The sequence below is a fragment of the Talpa occidentalis genome, unplaced genomic scaffold, assembly GCF_014898055.3.
Source record: "Talpa occidentalis isolate TD23 unplaced genomic scaffold, MPIMG_talOcc4v2.1 talOcc4.14, whole genome shotgun sequence".
Lineage (NCBI taxonomy): Eukaryota > Metazoa > Chordata > Mammalia > Eulipotyphla > Talpidae > Talpa > Talpa occidentalis.
The window spans coordinates 60,147,115-60,169,856 of record NW_023601433.1 but is presented as its reverse complement, the minus strand read 5'-3'; the positions used below and the strand labels follow the sequence as shown (position 1 = coordinate 60,169,856).

The 22,742-nt window shown below is 43.1% G+C and overlaps 1 protein-coding gene across 15 annotated transcripts in view; it reads right to left on the bottom strand.

The window, feature by feature from the left end:
• CELF2 (CUGBP Elav-like family member 2) overlaps positions 1-22,742 on the bottom strand; it is a 591,625-nt gene that overhangs the window by 77,988 nt on the left and 490,895 nt on the right. For 11 of the 15 annotated variants that reach the window (XM_054695080.1, XM_054695077.1, XM_054695079.1 and 8 more), the window contains one exon: positions 1,664-1,712. In XM_054695080.1, the coding sequence (XP_054551055.1) occupies positions 1,664-1,712 (49 nt within the window). The other 4 variants (XM_037510598.2, XM_054695085.1, XM_037510599.2 and 1 more) reach the window with 4 other exon arrangements.

Here is a 22,742-nt window from a genome sequence, read left to right as displayed (position 1 = left end):
GACAGGGGGCATCTTGTGGTGGCTAAAGCTCCAAGATGACCTTCACAGGATCTACTCCCTCCTCCCCCAAATCTCTGATTCACCTCTCCTCTCTCCCACGAGGGACAGAACAGGCTGGAAGTCTCCACCCTGGGCTCCAGGCCTTGGCATGGGGATGCAGCCTCTGAGCGGGCGTGTTCAGAGCAGAACCACGTAAGGCCAGGGAAATGCAGGTAGTGGTTATAATCAACATTTTGGAGAAGCGATCTGACACTTACAAAATACTGTTACAAACATCTTTATGTATCAAAAAAAAACCCAAAAGCTATATACAGTAGCTACCATTAACCTGTTTTTATGACTGTGGAGATTAAATTTCAGTCTTTGTGACTATTGGACACTGAAGTCAGTAGACTGAATGTAAGGTCTATGGGGTCGGGGACAGTGTCTTCTGGAGACTGCTTTTAAAATTCACCTCTGTGGCCCCAGCCCCTGGCCATGTGCCTAGCGCACAGTGAGTTATCAACAAATAACCAGAGAACAAGGGATGAAGTGACTTGATAAAGGTCCTGCAACAAAACGGGACCAGATCTTAGACCCACTGGGACTGCCACATTCATGGTAGTGACATAAGAAGCAGAAGTTTAACTCTCAGAAAAGCATGTGGCTGATGACAGGATGGTGGCAGAAGCCCCAACATCTACTCCCTGACAGACAAGTCAAGTCCTGGCCTCACCATGATGGACTTAGAATATTCTTAAAACTTTCTAGTCTGTGAAGAAGCTAGAAAATGGGATGCACTACAATTAGCAAAAAAATACCTTGTGGAGAGATTTAGAGCCCAATCATAATTTACATTTGCAGATATGCAGATCTCTAAGTGCGTGGCTTCTGCCCTGATTACTAATTAATGAGGAGCAGAACTGCCTGTGGAAGGAAACAGTGCTGATTATGTCAGTCTAGTGGGACAGGGAAGCGCTAAGGTCTCAGAAGGTAGAAGATTCCTTTACCATCCATTTTAGTAAATTCAAAGAACAAAACAGAGACAGCAGGTCTGTATAAATGGAAGCAGAAACTTGAGAGAGAAAAATGTGGCCGTCAACCCTCTCATGTCTTGGAGAGGCAAATCTCCATTATTTCATGGACTTGATCAAATGCATATTTTTGCAGCGAGTGTACATTTATTTAATCAGCAGGCTGAATTCTGAATGAATTCGGATGCAAATGCATCTGTACAATTTAGAGAAGAGTGCAACGAGAGTCTCCAAGCCAAAAAGGAACAAATGGAAAAGAGAAAGGCAATAGCCTAATTCTTAGTGTGCACTTCCTCTCCATTCATCTTCTCTGCACAGTGTAAGGTCATCCCCCCCACCAGGTGTCTTGGGTAGCTCTGTAGGAAGAGATAAATAAGAGCCAAAGGCCACGGGGTCACCACACAGAGCAAGTCCCGAACAGAGGGACACAGAAAACCATTTTCCTAACATCTCCACAGAACTCCACAGCACATATAGATGAGGCAGGAGATTGAAGTGGCATTTCTCCAGACATACCAAGTGCAGTGGAAGTCTCCTGGTGTTTGCTCTGCCCATTTGGAGAGAAAAAGCCACTGGGGTTGGGCCTCCCTCCCCCACCTGACCTCTTAATTTAAAGAAACAAGACATTAAATGAGACAGTTACCACCTACCGTTTGACTTTTCACTATCTGCAGGTTTCATCTGAATGGGATGATGCATCTAAAAATACAAAAGTGAGAAAGTAAAGGCAGATTGAACAGCTGTAAAAACAGTCTCAGAAATTCCATGCTATTAAACTCCAGTACCGATAATATTATAAGGGCACATTCATAATAACAAGACCTCTCCCAGCTAAAATTACATTGAAATGCAACTCTGTGTTTGATCTTTAAGAATGGGTCCTTTTCAGTAAAAGACTCTGTGACACAGTATTTAAAAACTTGGGCTTTACACTCAGACTTGAGTTCAAAACCTGGTGGAACCAGGTTTGAGACAGTTTCTGCCTCTATCTGTTAGGTAATTCTGATCTGCCATTCATCATCACTACGGAATCTTGAGCAAGTGTTTTAACTTCTCTGGGTTTCAGTTTCTTCATCTGTGAAATGGAGGCGACACCTGCATAGTGGAGTTGTGACATTTTATATGAAGGACATAGGATGAGCTGAAGAAACAGCCCCTGTTATTTTGTGTTGTTACGAAATTAAGTGCAGATTGTCTGTTTTTCTTCTGGCCTTTCTGTGTCAGTTGCATGAATTTTTCTTAGGTTTCATAGTTAGGAGTAATTTGAAGGTCCAGCGGTTGACAGATTTAGGAGCCATTATCTAATTTGTATTAAACACAAAGGATGGAATAAAAATGCAGAGTCACTGAAATAATGGAAGAAGGAGACTCTTACTATCCAGTTCAGTGTGTATATAGGAGGAGAAAGAACCAGAGACAAAATGGTATCAAGATCCTGAATTGTGGCAAAACTGGGCCCTCTTTATAAATGCCCATCACACCACTGAGCACGATCGGCAGAGTTTAGTCCCAGGGCAGAATGCCACCACCATTTCCAATTAAAATAAATTCCTCAAACTCCTTTCAAAGGTCCTGTTGCTTCATATTTCATCATACCCTAAGGAACATTGAAGCCACAGGGTAGATGGAATCACTGACTGTGCAAATGCTTTTATTATAATGGGTCCCGTTCTCTCTGAACCTCTAATTTCCCCAGTGGACTTCCATCACCTGCAAGCCACAGCTCTGGGTTTTATCTAATTTAAATAAAAGGGGAATGGTACTTGGCTCTGGCACTCGAATGATGGGAAATTATTATCAGGCAGCCAGGACCATGTGCACCTAGTACCTGCGTGATCTTCCAAACACAAGAGGAAAGGGAAAGATGGAGCACAATCAAGGGGAAAAGAGGCTAAATAATTCAGAGCTGCTGCTTGATTCTAAAAGGCAAGAAGCTCCTACGCACAGGACATAGGCCTTGAGATGTGGGGTCTATCCCTACCCCCACTCCATTAATAGATTCAATTTGGGGTAGGAGAATGGAATGTTGTATGGGTGGGTCAGCAGGTAGATCAGTCTTTTTGGAAAAGCCTGAAATATATACCTAAAAAAGCAGGCAGACATAAACTGTGGAATCCCCTGATTTGGGCTAGAAAAAGTAGCCTCCATCCATAGACAATGGTGAGAACAACAATGTTTGGGGAAGATGGACTGAGTCTTTGATTAAGCTACCAGTATGCCTTTACCCTCTTGCTCAGCAAATATTTATGAAGTACCTCCCTAATGTGTCCCAGGCTGTGGGGTAAGATGTGGGGGAACAAAATTTAAGTGACAAAGTTTAGACCCTTCAGTAGCTCATGGGGTGGTGGTAGAGAGTGCCATGTAAACAATCCTCTAAGCAACACGGTCAGTGCTACCATGGGAATGGAAGCAAGGTATTATGGGAGCCCAGGGGAGAGGGCACTTTAGTCTGCTTGGCAAGGGGAGTGAAGCCTTTGTAGCAAAGGTGTTACTTGAGTCCTAAAGGCCAAGTCTTAAAGTCAGCAGAAGCGGGGGGCGGGGGGAAGTACCTTGGGAACCACTGGAATATCCCATGCCAGGATACAGTGATAAGAACACAGTCCTGCCCGAGCATATGTGGTAAGAGCACAGAAGGGATGCAAAGGTAGTCAGCTTCCATGTCCTAGGAGATCTGGCATGCAAAGGAATTAAGATTTTGTCTAGAGTCTATAGTCAGATAAAGAAGTAACAGAGGCAACAAGATCAAATTTGAATTCTAGAAGTTATATTTGGTCAAAGAATGGAGAAGGGATTGTGGGAGAGAGACACAGGAGGAGGCAGGAAGACAAATATCCAAGAAGAAGCTACTGCAAACATTCATGTGAAATTGATGGTCAAACCTTCAGAAGCATCTGGCCGGATGTGAGGATGAGACAGAGAGAGATGCCCAGATCTGAAACAAAGAGGAGTCCATGGAGGACAGAGCAAAGGGCCGTGAGAGGAGCAGGAGCAGGAATCCCCAGTCCCACAAGGGCCACACAGGGAAGGTTTCATGAACAAGACAGCAGTCAGAGCAAGCACTGCTAGAGGCTATGATGAAAATGCTTAAGAATCCTTTTGAGTTTGGCAAAAAAAAAAAACAAAACAAAACTATTTAGGAAATTTTTCTAAAGCAGTTTCTCTAAGTGGTGAGGGCCAGAGCACCAGAATGTAGGGAGTTGGGGAGTCACAAGGAAGACAAGAATGCATGTGACACATGTTGACAACTATTTTAAGAAGTTTAATGAAGGCAGAGGGCTGTTGGAGTGGGGAAAACAGGAAGCTTGGAGGAATATGGGTGGGGGATGGGAGGGGGAATCTTTCCTTTCCAGATAGGAGAGACTTGTACAGGTTAACATGCTGGCAAGACACAGTTGAGAGTCACAGGTTAAGGAAACAGGAGAGAGGAGGTAAGTGTGCCTACATTCCCCATGGAACTCAGAAACGAAATGAATGTAACTCTTGCCCTTGGGGAGCAGTGATATGCAAATACATAATGAAGAAAACATGGTGGCCAACATCAGAACGAGAGCACAGAGTGTTGTGAGCATTCAGATCAATCTGTGCCACATGTGGTGGTCTGGAAAAGGAAAGCTGGGTACTCTAGGACAGAATCATTCCACTCTAGAGCAGTAAAGGGTCCTGGGACTCATATAGTCCAAAATTCTTGATTTATAGGTCTGAGGGAATAAGCAGCTTCACTAGGGACACACAACTGGAAAAGACAAGTTGGGATCAGAAATCTAAGCTACCTACGCTTAATCCAGGCTGATGTTCCCATACGATGTGGCTTCTCCATAAAATGGCCAATATGGACCTTGGATATATGAGCCTATGATGAAGAACATAGGCTCCGTTCACTGAACACACCCCAGGTAGAAGGAGCCTGCAATATCCCTTCAGGTGAAAGTAATCTTCCCTTGGTCTAAAGTCCCAGAATGCTTTACCTAGTAGCTTTATGACTTATACCAAGACTTGATTCTTGTTTTTTTTTTTTTTTTCAGCTGTGAGAGAATTCATTCAGTTTCTAACCTAAGACTACCCAGAAGGCTCTAGAATACAATGGCGATAGTAATAAAGAAGCGCCTGCCACCTCAGACTTCAAGTTTCTTATGGTGTTTTCCAAGCCCCAAGGTGGGGCAGAAGAGAACTTTGCAGAGATCTAGAATGTGAAACCCTGGTGAATTCTAACTGGTGGTCGCCCTACTTCGGTATCTTCTGAAGACAATTTAGATTAATGTATGTAAAGCACTGTGACCTTCTTGGAGAGAGGTATTCAATCAAGACTGTATTAAGAATGGCTCATTATCATGAACAGTTCATTTGAGTTACAAATTTCTGATAAGATACAGGATGTAAATGTCAAGGAAGACAAAAAAATGGTTTGGAGGAGTCCTTCTTATAATGTTTTACTTCCTCAAATCCCATGACTCCATGAGAATTCTGAGTGGAGTCAGAAAGCTCCTGTAAAGGAGAAGGCACCCTATTTTAAAGTTTCCAGCTGTAATAAAGGGGTTCTGAGGGACTGGTTCCAAAGACTTGACCCAGCACCATGATGCTACAACAACTACCCATTCACCCACTCATTTCTGCTGTTACCAGAACCTCTAACATGCTGGGGCTACACAGAGAAGAGGCCCCTGATGGAGTTCGTCACGCAGTGGAACGTCCTCACATCCGGCCAGATGCTTCTGAAGGTTTGACCATCAATTTCACATGAATGTTTGCAGTAGCTTCTTCTTGGATATTTGTCTTCCACCAGTCACTTCTCACAGGAAGACCCAGGCCACACTAACACATGCAGTGGAGTAACTCGGAAGAGATGCCGACACAGAAAAGGAAGGGGTAGCTGGAGAAGGCTTCTCAGCGGCTAACCAGTAATGAGTGAAGGACATTTCAGGGAAGAGGACAACAGAATGGGAAGCCCAAAGAGAAAACAGCTCATGTTGTTACTAAAGAATAGCAATGTGACATTCTAACCAGTAGAGGAAGCAATGGAAGTTGCTAAAGCAGATCATTCACCACAAAATACCTAAAGCACAAGGCTAACAGTGAGGGACATGCTGGTGGGTAGGAAAATTTCACGTATGACGCAAACAATGCACATCTACTCAACCCTGAATTAAAACTGGCCTCGGGATTAAAATTGGCAGTCAGAAGTTACACCCTTACCACCTTCCTCAAGAACTCAAGATGAAGCACAAGGTATCACAATTGTAGCTTCTCAATACTGCTTCTTTATGACCCCAGAAGTGGAACATATCCACTGTGAGGGTTGGAGAGTGGCATTCCATGCTGTGCTTGGCACGGGGAGGTCCCAACTGACAGCATCAGACCAGGGGAAGGGCCAGGGAGGTTGGCAGTCACTCATCCAATCTCCTAACATCTGACCAGTTGTAAGGGAATCTCAGAGTCAAGGTTGTGGCTAGTTCCCCAGGGGGCTCCTTCATCCTCGTGTCTATGACAAATGAGCACATGATTGTCAGTCAGTTTTGTGAGGCATCTCCTAAGAGACAGGTGCTAATTAAATTGAAGCTCTGTCTCCATAACCACACTGGACTGCTTGTCTGAAGAAATCTTCAGTGGTCTGTATTGTCATGATTTGTCTAGAAAGCTGAAAGAATCTAGGGAGGTTATAACCTACAGCCTGTGACATGCATGGGGTAGCCTTCCTGAGGTAAGAGGAAACAGGAGAAGCAAGTCTATGACTTGGGTTCAAGTCAGCTGTTCTTGAAGCAAGCGCAGCAAGTAGGAGGTCTCCCTGTTGGCCCACGGCTTGTCCCACAGAAAAATGCAAGATCCATCCATTTGGAAATAGATCCTGGCTCATGGCAGTAAATTTGATTTCACATATTTCATCAAGTTTATGTTTCTATGAAGACAGCCTTCTAAATCCATTTCCTTGAAGATTTCTTCAACTGCATATGAATTGCTTTTTCGCTTTATGGTGGAACAACATTTTGCCTCAAGTCACACATTAAGGCACTGGTTACCTTCTCGGTCTCTATTTAGCCCTACCTGTTTAAAAACAAATGAAATCTAATGAAAGGGGAGATTTTAAGAGCTCCCTCCTCAGGGGGTGGGAAGGAGAAGGAGACTGGAGCCAAACATGTTTCTTAGAAACGGGAGGATTAATTTTGGGGACATCTGTGTATTAAGCATCGCATCAAGTGCACAGAAGGCACGCCTCTCACACAAGAGCTGTCTCCGCAGCTCATTCAAGGGCCATTTCCTCGGGGTCTGATTAGGCTTTCAGCGAGTTGGAGCTTCTTGAGGATAAGGGCTGCACCTCCCCATGTTTTTTGTGTCACAGCTAAGCACAGCATCCGTGACTGCATGCAGGTTGCTCCCCCTGGACACAGCATCCCTACCTCCCCTCCTGCCACCCGGCTGGACCTCTGCTGCGGGCGGCACATCCACCTTCCCACACGAAGCCTCCGCCTTTATCCTGTCTCCTAATGAGCAAGCGGGCTTGGCCTGCCTCCCTCTACCTCGCACATACAGAGCAGGGCTTTCCAGAACCCTGTTCCTCTGCACGACAGCTCTCTGATCGGACCCAATGCTCCTCCCTTCTGAAATGTGCTGACCTTCAATTTGTCACAGAAGAGCCCAGCTGCGGCTCATGAAAATGAAAATGAGGATTCAACTTTGGAGCAAAGCCATCACCCAACGTCTACAGGGGCAACTGCCTGGACTGGGAGCTGTACCCAACCCTGGCAGCAGCTGTCACCGCCTCCACAACGGGTCTCGGCATGTCATGGTGACAGCGATGAGGCTGGCCACAAACACCAGTGTCCACTGACTGCTCTCCAGACTTGCCATTATAAGCCACATCTGTCGGGGTGACTTCTCCAAACCTCCCTGCCTCAGTCCTGGGAGGAACAGGGGAGGCTCCTGAGTTTAAATAGCCAGCGATGACACAGGCCAGAGTCTGGGAGCGACAGGGCCCAGGAGAAGGCCGTGGGTCGAGCGGAAGGTGACGCCGCTGGCTTCTCACACACAGAGGAACTCATGTTGAAAGTTGTTTAACCCCAGCCATCACCAATGGATGAGTTAACCACCTTTAACACGAGATTCAATAAAACATGCCATTTTTTAACCTGAAATGGGTTTTACAGAGTCACTGTGATGCATCTCATTATTAAACCCATCCTGACCCTTGGAGAGAGCAGCCGTGATGGCACATATTATAAGCTTACTGCCCATAAAATATTTAAAGGTAGAAAGAGAGGGGATAGGAATTCACAAGAGAGCTACGCACCAAATGAGAAAATGGAAGGATTCCAACCAGCAGAGACAAGTTGGATTCTCCTTGCTCTCTGGCAACACAAACACAGCTCATGCAGAATTCTCCACATTCTGTTGTATAATGGATTGAGAAATGCCAGAACCCCTACACTTCCCGAGTTTCTCTCAGGAAGTTCAGTACCCCGAAAGCTCTGTGGGGATCCCTATCTCTCTGGGAAGGCATTTTTGCCATTTCAGTCACTGTTGCATTATGTTCTGCATAAGGGAAGTTGGGCAAACCCAGAAACTTTAAGAATGTTGACTAGTGAGTATTGGACAAGAACGTTTCAGTTTCTTCCCATTTTTGAATGGTAACTTTTGAATTTCTTCAATTTTTTGAATGGTAAACTTGCAAAGAGGTGGTCAATAGAATGACACCCCTGCCAGTAACTACAGGACAAGAAAATGTGCTGGGTCATTCACACCCAGATTTTCCCACTGAGCAAAAGCCCAAGTTGGACGTGCAGTGGTGAATTTTGGCTCCTTTTGTGGGGACTGAGGAAATCTTTCCTTCTTTCAATTTTCCTTCATCAAGCATTGCTGTAGGTTCTTTGTGTGTGTGTGTATATATATATATTTTTAAGGTTGATTTTATTTTTTTTTATACAAGACCGGGGTACAGGCCAGATGTGAGGGAGGGTGAGAGGATTCACCAAAGATGGAGTGGGGCACGGAACAGGCAGATTGACTGAAATGCATTGCTGAGGGGTGTGGCGGGCGAGACTGGAGAGGTCTGCCGTGCCATGCAGGTATCTCCACAGCCGGCCATGATCGAACCCACACTTCAGCGGCTGCGGACAGCTTCACAGTGCTGCGCTCAACTGCCTGTGCTACCAGGGAGGCCCAGTTCTTTGTATATTTTAACTAGTTTAATTCTCACTATAATCCTGAGATGGGCATGCATGGGGAACCAAGGGACAGAGGGGTTCACTTACTCAGCTAAGTCACATCAAGGTCAGCCACAGAGCAGGGGCCATGCTCAGGGTCCTGGGGGAAGTGGGGTGAGGTAGAAGCTCCCAACTACTCCTCCATATTGCCTTCAGCATATATCCTAACATGGACTGCAAGTGAGTTTGGGGTTTCTAAGAATATATAAAATTACCATCACTTTCCTCTTCCATACTAGACATGAAGACTGTTTCAATATGCAGGGTTTTCCCCAATTAGAAATCCACCGGGATTGTGCAGGCCTATGTGTGTGTATGTATGTATACGTGTGCATTTACCTCATATGCGCAGATAAAATAACCTGGTAGCCTCAGAATAATACTCACTGTATATGAGATTTTGCCATGAAATAGGTAGGAAAGAAAACTTTAAAAGCTATAATAAATGAAAGAATCCACCATGGCCTGTCAGCCACAATAGGAGTGTGTAGTCCCATCAATGTGCCACCGGCTGGTAGGAACTGCATGCTGTCATACAGAGCCTCGATGCTAGCTCAGCCCCCACGACCCCTGCAGGCCTTTCTAAATAAGACACACAACGGGATTAGTCTCAGGTTTGTTTCATGGGACAAGTGATCTGAAATGTTCTCTATGTTGATAAGAAGGAAACTGATAATCAGCAAGGTGAGCTTATCAATGGCTCTGTGAGAGGAAACTAATTTTGAATCACTGATACAAAGTGATCCTACGTTTTGTGGTTTCTTCACAAACTAAGAGCATAAGAAAGTAGACAGCAATCTAGAAAATGAATCAAAATGTGGCATACTTGTTCGATAAACCATCATTTCATCCAGAATGCTCTGGTATTTGGCTTTATGTTGACTGACTGGATGATACAATGCTTGTTTATTTCAACGCTGCTTTGGAAATTCTGGAGAACAGAGAGTACATAGTTAACCCCTGGGAGGAAAATCCTTGGTGGAAGCAGAGTGCATGGGGATCGTCTGTGTTGTGAGTCACGAGCTATTCCAAACCACTCCTTTGTGCCATGCCATTAACTGAGTTAACAGTAGGTGCATAGAAAACTCTGAACCAGTATTTACTGACATATATATTCTATACAGTGACCTAAGTTAAGGAAAGAAAAAAGTGACTTTGAGCACGATGACCACGAAGAAGCATAAACCATCCTCTCTCTTCTGATGGCAAATCACCACATTGGTGGTGGGGGAGGGAGAGGCAGAGTGGAAATAAATTACTACTTCTTCCTAGAAGCCATTGATACACATGAAGAGCTCAAAGCACTGGCTGCGGTCACAAGTGCTCAATGAAGTCATCATTGTCTTTGTCATTAAGACTGTATATAGTATGAGGGTTTCCCTGAGGGCAAAAGGCAAAGGTCCCGTGTGAAAGCTAAGAGAATATACTGGAAGAAATGGCTTTCTTAGTGCCCTAAGAAGCATACAGCTAGAGTTGCTCAACTCCCAGCTTTTTTCATATAGACTAATAATCCAGTGATGGAGAAAAACCTATAGAACCCAGGGTGTTATCAGCTTTTGGCTTATCAGGCTCCAAGGCAGTCTTTAGCTATCACAACACCACCTATTTATGTTTTGGTTACAACTATGTGGGATATTAGAGGAGAAAAAATATAAGCAGAGAAACCATTTAATATTGCCAAAGTAAAATAAAATAAAATACGTTAAATAAAATATTGCAGGAAAATTAGATTACTCTGGGAGGAATTCTATGAGGGGATTTGGAATCTGTTATGGTGATTAAGTCATCATTTCTGACAGATTACTCTAATCGGCTGTCAAATAACATTCCACAACCCCATCTGTAACTTGGCATCCTAGTGACTCAGGCTGTTACCTTCTGTATATAAAACACATACAAACAAGGGCAGCTACAGCCCAGCATTTATTATACTCATTAGCTATGATTAGGTTCTGTGTTTTCACACTAAATAATAACACAAGCTTCCATTTTGCTTTATTTATTCTTAAAATTAGAAGAAAAATGAATAGACTTAAAACAGGAGGTATGAAATGTGGATGAAAAATAATCGTTAGAACACAGTACAAGCGTGAGGCTTTTAGGAATGCTGTTATTTAAGAGCTACTATTACTTTGAGGTCAACCTATGACCTTTTTTCTGATCAGATTTGGTACCTGTTAGCTGTTATTTAAGATATTGTTGTTGTGTTTAGCATTGTTATTATGAACAGAAAGTGATTTCTTTGATGATTTTTTGTCCTTTTTTCTGAATCACTTCATCTTTGTGATGTAATAAGCAATTGGGCCATTCTGGTGAGGTCCCAATAAATGTGGTTAAAAGCAAAGCAAAAGTAGCTTAAACTATTAAAGGAATGTTTGTCTAGAATCCTCTGTTTATATCTATAAGTTTTAATGACAAAAAATGGGGGGTATAAAATAATTTTGGAAATGGAGATAAATGGAAAGAATTTAATCTTTTTTTTAAGATTTATTTATTTATGCATACAAGAGTTGGGGTACAGGCCAGAGATGCGGGGTGTGTGTGTGTGTGTGTGTGTGTGTGTGTGTGTGTGTGTTGTGTGTGAGAGGATTCACCAGAGACAGAGTAGGGAACAGAACAGACTGATTGAAATACACTGCCGAGGGGAGCAGCGGGCGAGAGAGGAGAGGTCTGCTGCACCATGTGGGTTGCTCCCTGGCTAGCCAGGGATCAAACTCATGCTGCAGAGGCTGAGGATTGCTTCATAGTGCAGTGCTTAACCCCTTGCGCCACCAGGGAGGCCTGAAAGATTTAATCTTAGGGAAAGGCTTATACCAAGCTTGTGTTATTATTTAGTGGGATTATAGTCCTGCTCAGGTAATACTATGACAGCTAAGTACAACAGAAGGCCAAGTACAGCAGAAGACTGCATGGGGATTTATGTGACGGTCACTGCTTAATGAGCCAAAATAAAGAGAGAGGTGATAATTTGCCCTTATCACTAAGCGGGAAGTATACAGATAGCCTTTCTAAATATGATTTCTTTTTGATTGTGGAATTGTCTTCCAAAATCAACGATGGATGCTCCAAGAGTCAATCTTCCAGATGTTACCCAGATGCTAAATTAGACACGCTGCCTAATTGAGCCATGCAAAATACACATTGAAATAATAATGCCTGACCAGGCCATTAAGGAGAAGTTTAACAGCCCAGCATTTCATTTACATTTCCAATAATACTCTGACTCTACATGCCACAAACTTGGTATAATTTTATATTATAAGACAATGAGCCTGGTTTAAAAATAAATTGTGCTTTTGATAGCCTCTGCCTATAATGACCACCTCTGGGCTGAGTTCTTGACACCCAGGGACCTGGAATGAACCCAACTGGGAGGTGGGGAACCACTGGCCCTTAGCTAACCTTCACTCAGTTTTGGGAGACTCTTTGTGTTGAATCTGTTACCTTGAGGCTGGGTCCACAGTGCCAGTTCATCCTGCTACCCACTTTGGAGTCCTAGCCACATCAGGAGCTGTGTCCTCACCTGGAACTTCTGGTAACCCCGGACACTACTATTAGGTGTGCTTTACTTAGACTTCATTAGCTTTGTCCCCATAAGAAATGTCTTAGAGACACAAAACCCATCCAGGTTGTGCTTGACATTTGGTCACTCACTGGCAACACACAGTGCCGGGCTGAGACTAGTTCTATGAAGATCATTTTGGGGTACAGGGTCACTGCTTGCTTTGTTTTCCCATAGCCTTCACATAACACTCTGACTTGGCTTGAAATTTGCTTGCTTTTCTTCCCTTTGGAATTCAGTTTGTACCCCTCTTTGCTAAGTTTCTCTTTAGTCTTATGTTCCTTTCCATTTCCACAGCTGCTACGCCAGGTAGTCCTCATCACTGCTCACTTAGATGGACTCTTCGCCACTTCTGGGCCTTGCCTTCCAAACCATCTTATCCACCACTATCTTTTAACAGGTCAAAAACTCAGTTCTAATCATTTCTCTCCCTGCTCAAAAATGTTCAATTATCTACCAAATTAAATTCCAATGCCTTGGCCTGTCTCTCAAGGAACTTCATGCTTTTACCCCACATCACTTTTATAGTTTTATTTCTCATGATTGATCTATATTCCTATTCCAGTCAAATGGGACAGCTCCCTATCACCAGAACTTCTGCCATAGATTAAACCCCCAAAAGGCATAAATACCCTTCCATCCATGTAACCACAGTATTTCCTTTGCCATTATAGATGTTGTATGTTTGCTACATTAGAAACATCTACAGGGCCTCCCCGGTGGCGCAACGGTTCAGCGCTGGGTTGCGAAGCTGCCCGCATCCTCTGCAGCACCAGTTCGATTCCCGGCCGCTGGGCGAGGGTCCCACATGGCGCACAGACCTCTCCTGACGCCCGCTGCTCCCCTCGGCAGTGTACTTTTTCGTCAGTCTGCCTGTTCTGCTCCCCGCTCTGGTGAATTCTCTCACCCTCCCGCGCTTCTGACTATGCCCAGTGCTTGTATAAATAAATAAATTAAAAAAAAAAGAAACATCTACACGTCAAGTTATTAGATTGAATCATATGAAAATGCCATTTTGTAGATCAAAAAATGGCTGAATAGTGACAATTTCAGATAGTACAAACTCATATACTGCATTCTTTTCAGAGACTCATAAAACACCCAATGTTGAATTCATATAGGCTGTCTCCATTGTGAGGTTTGGAAAGTTCTCTAGTCATTTATCCACAATATTTACAAGTTGCACGAGTTAAATTAAACATGAACTTGATGATGTAAAACACCACCACCTCTTCACCAACTGTGGAATCGATAGTGTTTTGGGTGCAACCCAAGCTACCCTTCATCTAGTCTTAGAGCTTCAATGCTGTTAAGTTTAGTGATGCTTTATCCAGTAATCTCCAGTTCCCTTTCAACTTTAAGGCAAACAAACGCCACCACAAGAATATTCCTCTAACAAGCAAATCTTTAAAACCTCCAGTTCAAAAAGAGCTTGGAAAATTTAAGCCAAATGCTTTTTTATCTTGAACCTTCTGACAGGACACAGGCATTTTATCAAATCAAAAAAAGCACCAGAAAAGCACCACTGTATTGTGAATCCTAATGATCTTTCTATAGCTTAGTTCTGAGTCCTAAGATATTTGAGTTGCTTTGCCAGCCACGTTAATTAATTAGTGTCTAACATTTCCATCTCTCTGCAAGTTGCAACCTCTCATAAAAAATGCATGATTTGATTGGCTTAGGAATGACAACTTCATTTACAACAGACAAACAAATACCATACCTCTACTCAACAGTCTTTTTTCATTTATTTATTTAACTACTTCCATGGCTTTTGGGATATTAACTAAATGAATGAAAGCAGATAACTAGCATAATTTTCCTTTTCTAATCATATTTAAGCAAAAATGATTAAGTACCTAGCTTTTTTTTTTTTTTTTTTAAACAAATGAGATTGGGTTAAAAAAATTACTCCCCACTAAAAATAGATGGCAAGTTTGAAAAAAAGGCTTAAGGGCTATTTCATATTACCCATGTTTAAAATGCAAATCCATTAAACATCTGAGCAAGACATCTGATATTGTTTTCAGCAGCTATATTTATTCATCTCATCTTCTCAGTAGTACTAAACTTTGGTTGATATTTTGCCAAATGAAGATCTCTTCTCTAGTGCTGCTAATTCTTTATGAGTTTGAGTTTAATTTCACTGTCTCATTTTGATTTCCACCTTCTACTCTAATGTGTGAGATAGTTTACCAACTTTGGAAATTACTTGTTGGCAGAGCTTAGGGAAATTATGATGATGGTTCAATTGTTTTATAAATACCCTATCCTGAAGTTTGGTCTTCTAAAGATCAAACTCCAGGCTTAGCCTCTAAATATATGGCATATAACCAAAATTCAAATGGTAAAGGTAAACTTAGAAAAGGACTCTATAAGATGAGCATATGGGAGAAATTTTATAGTCACAAAAAAGAGCCCTTCACTCTGCAATGGCAGAGCTTCTTAATTCTCTGGACATGCAGTACTGACTGAGGTCTTGGCAAACCTGTTTGTTTTGTATTGGAAAGGTTGTCACAGTTAGACGCATAAGGTCTATGTCTGAATCTTAACTCTGCCAATTGTACGTACCTGCAGTCAAGTCACTTGACCTCTCTAAGTTTTTATCGGTCTGAGAGCAAGGCTCATCTCAGAAAACTCACCGCAAGGTTGTGAGGATTAAATCAGAGAGTCAGTAAATGGTCAAGTACTATGTGATCATAGCTCCTATTTTCTTAATTCATTTAAGGGTTACAATTAGAGTAAAAAATACTTTGTAACTATACATGTCCAAGTCTCCCTTGTGCTTGTAGAGTAGGAATGCCACCTCACCAAAAGGATTGTGATGGAGAAAAAGTACTGAGACCACCTTCCCACCTTCCACTTCTGGTCCACCAGTTTCTAAAGAACTTTTGAGACTTTTTTTTTTTAATTGAGAGAGTATTTGTGAATAAAGGTTCCCCCTGAAAGTTCACTTATTTAGTAAGACTGGTTAAGCAGTTCTTAAAGGCTCTGAGAACAATTTCCTCAAGGAACTTGGGACTTAAAATATAGGAGAGACAGAGATGTACACAATCAGGGAGAATAAACTCCAGCAGGTGACAGAATGAATTTAAGCACAGGCTACAGTGGATTACAAGGAAGGACTATTATATTTTATCTTCCTAGAAGCATGAGGTGTCCTATGGCTGGAAAACTGTGTGTGAGCAAGAGTGTCTGAGAAGCTGAAGACAAGGGAAGGGACACAGAATGGAGTTTGCGTTTCACCCTGTGAACTTGGCAGTTGCATCCATTTTTTCCTATGATAAGACACAGCCCCACCATGTTCACACACTCCCACAGTGTGCTGAGAGTGATTGTAACTCCTGTGTCCTGACTGTGATTCTACCCATCCTCTTAAGAAAGCATTTGGAAGACTAATTAAATCCTTTAAACCTATCTATGCTTTTATTAGCTGTGATGACAAGTGATAAGTCCCAAATGATAGAGGTGGCAAAATTCTAAAGATGCTTCTGAGGTACAAAATAGGACTTCCTCACTAATTAAGGGTGGTATATCGAAAGGACAGGTACAGGAAGAGAAGCTGAGGATGATTTCTAGCTTTCTATCATGGTTGCCATACCCCCTGCGCCCCCTACCCCAATCCACTCAAACAGGCGTGTTTGTGGTGGGAAGATGACTTTAGGATTGCAATTTACTTGAATCACTTGATGGAACTTTTCAGTAACAGATACTGGATATTTGGGTTTGGGCTTTGACAGAAATATTTGATTTCAGGAGAATGATCTGGGAGTCAGCTGTGTACAGGAGGTCACGAGAGCCATTAGAACAAATGATAGAGACCTAGGAAATCTTACTGTATGAGAACGGGTAAAAACAGAACCCTAGGGCATATCAACTTTTTTAAGTGCTTTGCTTGAATCCTTATGAAAAGCATCAAATTCCTTTTTAATGGGACAAAGTGTGTTGTGTAACAGCAAAGAAGACACATGGCTGAGATGTCTTTATCTGTTCTCTTTTATACTCAGTTCTGATCCCACCCAGCTTCTTCAACCTTCCAAACTCAAGGCCAAATCTAGCTCTCCCTTTCACAAATCAATGTTGGGTCTAGCCAGCTACTGAATTTATTGTTTCATTGTTTAGAGTTTTATTTAAAGCATGAGCTAAATCTTCCCTTTTCCAATATAACTTCTAAAATTTATCATGGGAAGATTTAATATCTGCATTACCATAAAATTTGAAGAGCACATTATGTTTAGAGAAGAAAATCAAGATAAAAAATGTCTACAAACACATCCGAAGAACTCAAATGATAACATCTGTCCAACCAAATGCTGTCAAAGAGACTGAAGGTCACTGTTAGCATCTAAGATTCTGGAATGCTATTTTTGGAACAGGTACTGGGCACAGTTGACTTTGAGAGTCCTGGCTCCTGCTAGAGCCCTGACTTGTAGGCAAAGTATTCTTCCATATTCCTTTCCCATTGATGGATATGAGTAGCTATTTCACAGACAAGGACAGGGATGTGTCCTTATAGTCAGGACAGCCCACTTTCATTTGGTCACCATCATCAAGGCACCTTTTAGGTGGTGTTATCTAAAATCACTACGAGGACTAAAATTTCCTTAGCATCACACTTTCCATGGGGTAAGAAGAGCTGATGGCTAGTCAACTGGTTTGAGAGTCTAGAGCTAATTTTCACTAATGAGCTGACGTGATGACTGAGGTCACCAGCTCCTGTTGCCCATGTGAGTTACTGACTTTTGATTCTTCCCCAGATCAAGGGAGTGGGAACTTACCTCATGAATTCAGAGGTACAGTAAAGACTGATGAGAAAAACAGTAAGGTTTATACATCTCCAAAAATGCACAATTAAGGAGTAGAAGCTATTTTTTTTCAGCCCAAATCTATTAATTCTGCTTTTGTCTGATAGTGTAATATAGACATGGGTAGTAGAATGTGAGGATGAAAGATATTAAGTATATACAAACCCAGGAGACAGGATTCATTCCTCAAGAGTCAGTCATTAGATTGGTGATATGCAGAACACATACAAGGTGCTTGTGTCTGCAGGAAGCCTGCTGCTTTCCCTGATTCAATGGCCTTCTCTTTCTGTTTGGGCCTGATCAGCAGACCTTACTCCCCAAATTTTTTCTCTTCTTCAGATACACACTTTGGTCCTGTCCCACTTCACTTTCCTTTCTTGTCTGACTTCTCTGTTCACTTTCTGCTTATATGGTCAACTAGCTGCAGTTCATGCTTTGATGCTGGTGTGATAAGTAACAGCTGTGACTTGGCAAATGCTGCTGCATTTTAGGGTTATGTGGCAGCAAATGACTCTGCTACCAAGGACTTCTGCTGTGCTTTCAGTAATCAGGAACAACCCCAAATGTGGAAAGTGTCTTCAGAGATATGAGAAGGAAGGATGGAAGACAAGAGGGAAACACAATGGTGATGTAGGGTAGACAACATGCCTGTGAGCCTCCCAGATGGTGGACACACAGACACAGAGACACACACACAGCTTCCTTTACTAGCTAGTAGGTTCTAATCTAATATCCATGTTGATTTCTTTGATCATCAAGTGTCTCAACATGGCATAATATGTACATGGTTTCCCTGGCAAGGAATTTCAAATCCATGAATAGAGAAACATCAGGGACTTTACACGCCTATGGCTTCTGCAAGGTGCGACCAGGGCTGCCGAGCATTGCAGATTAACTCTTTGTGGCAGAAAAGTGCTCCGTATGCTTTCTAATGGTTATTTTGGCCAGAAAAACTGAGCTGAATACAGCACCCACTCCACCACTTTCTGATAGCCTGAGGTCTACTGCTTCTCTGTAAGTCTCCTTCATTTGAGATTTCTGGCAGGTCTCAGAGTATAGGCGGGAAAATAAGGTTGCCATTAGAAGGATGCTAGGAAACACAAGACCTTCTCATCTGCCCATTTCCCTCTTCACCCCCTTGCTGACCTGACTAGGATGAGCAGGTCACCCCAGTGCACCTTCAGAGTGTCTGTGAGGAAATCAGGGATGATGACAGGTACTCGGTTGAGGGAACATATCAACTTGATGGCTGCAAGAGGTATGCACACACATACCTTTACAGCCGTCTGACAGTGAACTGTGCTAGATCTCTAAATAACAGCACCGATTAGGCCAGTTCCTGAAGAACAATGCTTTTCTTTTTTTTTTTTTAATAATAAATTTTATTTTTATATTCCCCCATACAATTGCAAACGCCCCATTCTGTACAGATACATCATCCAGAGCACTAGTTTAAAGGAGCTCTAGGGCAGAGCCTGCAATTCAAGCACATTTCCAGGTGATGCCAATACTTCAGGTCCATGGAACACACTTTGAGTAGCAAGGCTATGCCTTCTTGTGGGGAGGTAATCAGCAGGAAAGAGGATGTCCCAGGCATTCAAATAAACAAACAGTGGAAGAAGAAAATAAGTTAATTCCCATCATTTAACTTTTGGGGCTGAGAATGACTCATCTTTGCAAAAATGGTTCTCAAACTTGCCTGAATTGGAATCACTTGGGCGCATTAAGATACAGTTGCTAGACTCACAACCTAATACACTCTTATTCAATTTGCCTGTGGTATGGCCTGGGCACATGCTGTTTCAAAACCACCCAAGGTGAGTCGACTGCGTAGCCAGAAGCAGTGCCCTAGGTGTAGATGCAAATGGACTTAAATATTAAGGGCCACTTTCCTTTCTCTTTATCCATTCTTTATACTGTCATCTAGTTCACATATCATTTAAGTAAATGACTAGAAAAAATATGATTCTCTCTCTCAGTCTTTCTCAGAGAATGGAAATGAGGAAAAGAACCACCATTTCACCCGCCTCACATCAGGGAGTGTAATGCCAGGAACAGATTGGTAAATCGGCTCTGAATTTCTGATTCTTTAAAATGACTTATTTGGCATAATCTTGGAGAGAGACCATGGAGGCATGATGCGCTGAAAAGAGCAAAGGGCTGATTGAGGAGACACAAGCTGACCCGCCTCCACTGCTGTGTGGCCATGACCCGCAGGTGCTACCCGGCCTATCTGGGCTTCAGTCCTGGGCCTTCTTTCCAGTCTCTGAAGTGCGAGGGTCAGACAGTATCATTTCTAAAAACAACTTCAGCTCCTATTGTCTGTGGTCCATGATGAGATCTGGCCTATTTTCCTCTCTGTGGCCTCTTTCCTTCTGGAGACCCAGAGAACTTTCAAACAAACAGAGAGCTACTAAAATTAGCCACAGGTTGCCTCTGCCTTTGACGCTTATTTTTACTTTCCTTTCTGATATTTAGATTTTATTAGTGACCTCCAGAGGTTTTATATCTGGCTCACTCTGACTCAGGAGTGATTTATGTAACTGAGTGATTGAGATCCTCCAATAAATGACTCCGTGGTACTTGTGAGTTCCTTTAGGAGTTGTGCTTATCGTCAGTGCCTCCCCGAGCTGCCAAAGAAATGGAACTGATAAAAATTTAGGCCACGGCAGCTCCTCCAATTTAAGTGATAGCTTGTAAATATTAGTAAGTCCTAAATCAGGTATGAGTGAAGGGGGAGGAAGGAAGGGCAAAGGCATTAACTGGAATTAACTGACAGTTGTCTTTCACATCCTATGTACATCTAGTTGGGAGTAGCTCAAGCATTAACTCCAAGAGACATTCCTTGATTTGTCAGAGAAATGTCCTCTAGTAGTTACAGCCACTTTAACTTTCTTGGGTTTAGAATAACAGACATCAAGTTGAAAAGGCAGCCAGAGGGGGAAAACAAATTCTCACTTAAAAACATTTGATTATTTACATGAGATCTGATATGCAGAAGCTCTTGGCACAGTGCCCGAGACCTAGTAAGCACTCAGTAATCACTATTACTGTTATTTTTATTAACGGAACACTTATTGTTATTTGCTTAAAATTATCTAAATTCTGAAAGCCTCTGAATAATATATCTTGTTGACAAGATGTTTGTAGAAGCAAAATTTGTTAGAAACATATTTTTGGACTTCTACAAATACTGGGCTGACCTTACAGTCAGCATTTAATGCACATACAAAAGCAACATTAATTTTATATTTCCTAATCTCTTTGACTTGATAATTCATCTACTGTACACTGGACCCCATATATCACTTCATACAAAACATTTGGCATAGGGTCCTGGTATATATTTAAATATATGCTATGCTAATATAGTGTAAGTGTGGGCAATCCTATAAAGCAGACTTTTATAGTCTAAAGTACACTCTCCTGATCTGCAGTCAGTTTAATCTTCCAGGGGTGGAGGTGAGTTTCCAGGGAACCTATTCTTTGCTCTCACCCATCTGTCCTGTCTCTGGTGGAGGACGGTGACACAGAGGCCACAGCACTCCTGGTCTAAGTCCATGCAGCAATAGACCTGAGGATCCAGCTCCTGCTCCCTCACCAGACAGTGGTGGAGGTGACATGTGACATAAGTCTAAACCCCACACAAAACATTCACTTACTGTCAGAATGCAGAAGTGACAACATGAGGATTAGACAGATTGAACCACATGACCTGTGATACTATCTCAGTCAATACTTTGGCCTGGAATCCACACACACCTCCTGATGGAAGGGGAAAGAGAGCAGATGACCAGAAGAGGTCAGAGAGAGAAGCACTTGCAGGAAGGCTCCTGACTTTGCTGTGGCAAGAGCGCAGCAGGGCTGTTTTGAGTGGCTGTGGGGGTGGTATATGAACCTGCTGTGGGGTTTGCTGTTTCCTTTGCCTTCCTTTGTGGTGGGGAGTCTGGTCTTGTTTTCAGAAGCAGAGGATTCAGACACTGTGATGGTTACACAGACATCACTGCCCGGGCCCAAATTCCTGGACCTTCTCACGGGCCAGGCCTCTTTAGGGCAGGCGGGAGAGATGATGGAGGGTGGGCTGGTACTCCCTACTTTTCCACAGCTACTGCCTGTTTTGAGTCCTGCTGCTTCAGGTTTCAGGTGATAAGTGATGGGGTTTATGTCTGAACATCCTAGATGAGCCTCAGTTCCCACTCTGCCCTTCCCCTGTGGCCATGGAGCCCAGAGAAGGGGGGCGGGGTGGAGGAGGCCAGCTGGATGCAGACAGGACATTAGAATGCAGATTGTGGATTGGGACTGAAAGCCTGTGGAGGCAGATAAAGAAAAGCATCCTAATAACATGAATGTTAATGAGACGATGTTGGTAAAGCTACACTCCTCTGAAGAAAGGTGTTGCATTTATAATCACTTTTGCGAAGAGTTCCCCTTACAGTAATGATGGCCTCTGATCTGTGGCTCCCTCTTAGAGGGCGCCGTGTCAGTAACCTCCTGTGCAGAGTTTGCACAAACCCCTTGCCTCACCCACCCATCACTTGTGCATGAGATCAGGAGTTCACATCTCTGGTGAAGCTGCAGCCCACAGTGCCCCATAGTGCCTCTCCTCCTGTGGGGTCCAGGCTGACTGGTGGGGTGCTGACTGGTGGATTGCCATGTACATGCAGGCCTACTTAGCAAAGCACCAGGGCCTGGATGCTTGGTCCCTTGGGTGAGCTCACTGAGAGGCACCGCTAGCCATAGTAGGTGGAGAGCTAAGGGCTTAGATTTGTTTTAGGATAGCTTCAAGGGAGTAAACATGGCCATTCTGAGTTTATCAGGAAAGCAGTGGAAGTACAAGGGAGCTACCTCCTGCTGGAGGAGACCTGAAACCGTGGGGCCTGGTGTGACCTAGGATGCGGAAGCCCCCACCCTGTGAGCAGTGGTGTGGACATTCTCAGAGGCCAGAGACACTGGCTTGAATCCTACTTTTGTCAATTCACAGATACCACCTGGTAACCTGGACATTTTCTTCAGTTTCAGCTTCCTCATCTGTGAATGAGGGGCTGTATGACACAGGCCTTGCTGAGTTGTTGTGACAATTCCAAGTAACATAGTCACAGGGTCTCACTAAGGGGCCTGAGACTCGAGCAATGAATAATAGTCTCTTTTACAGTGATCTTCATTGTTGTGC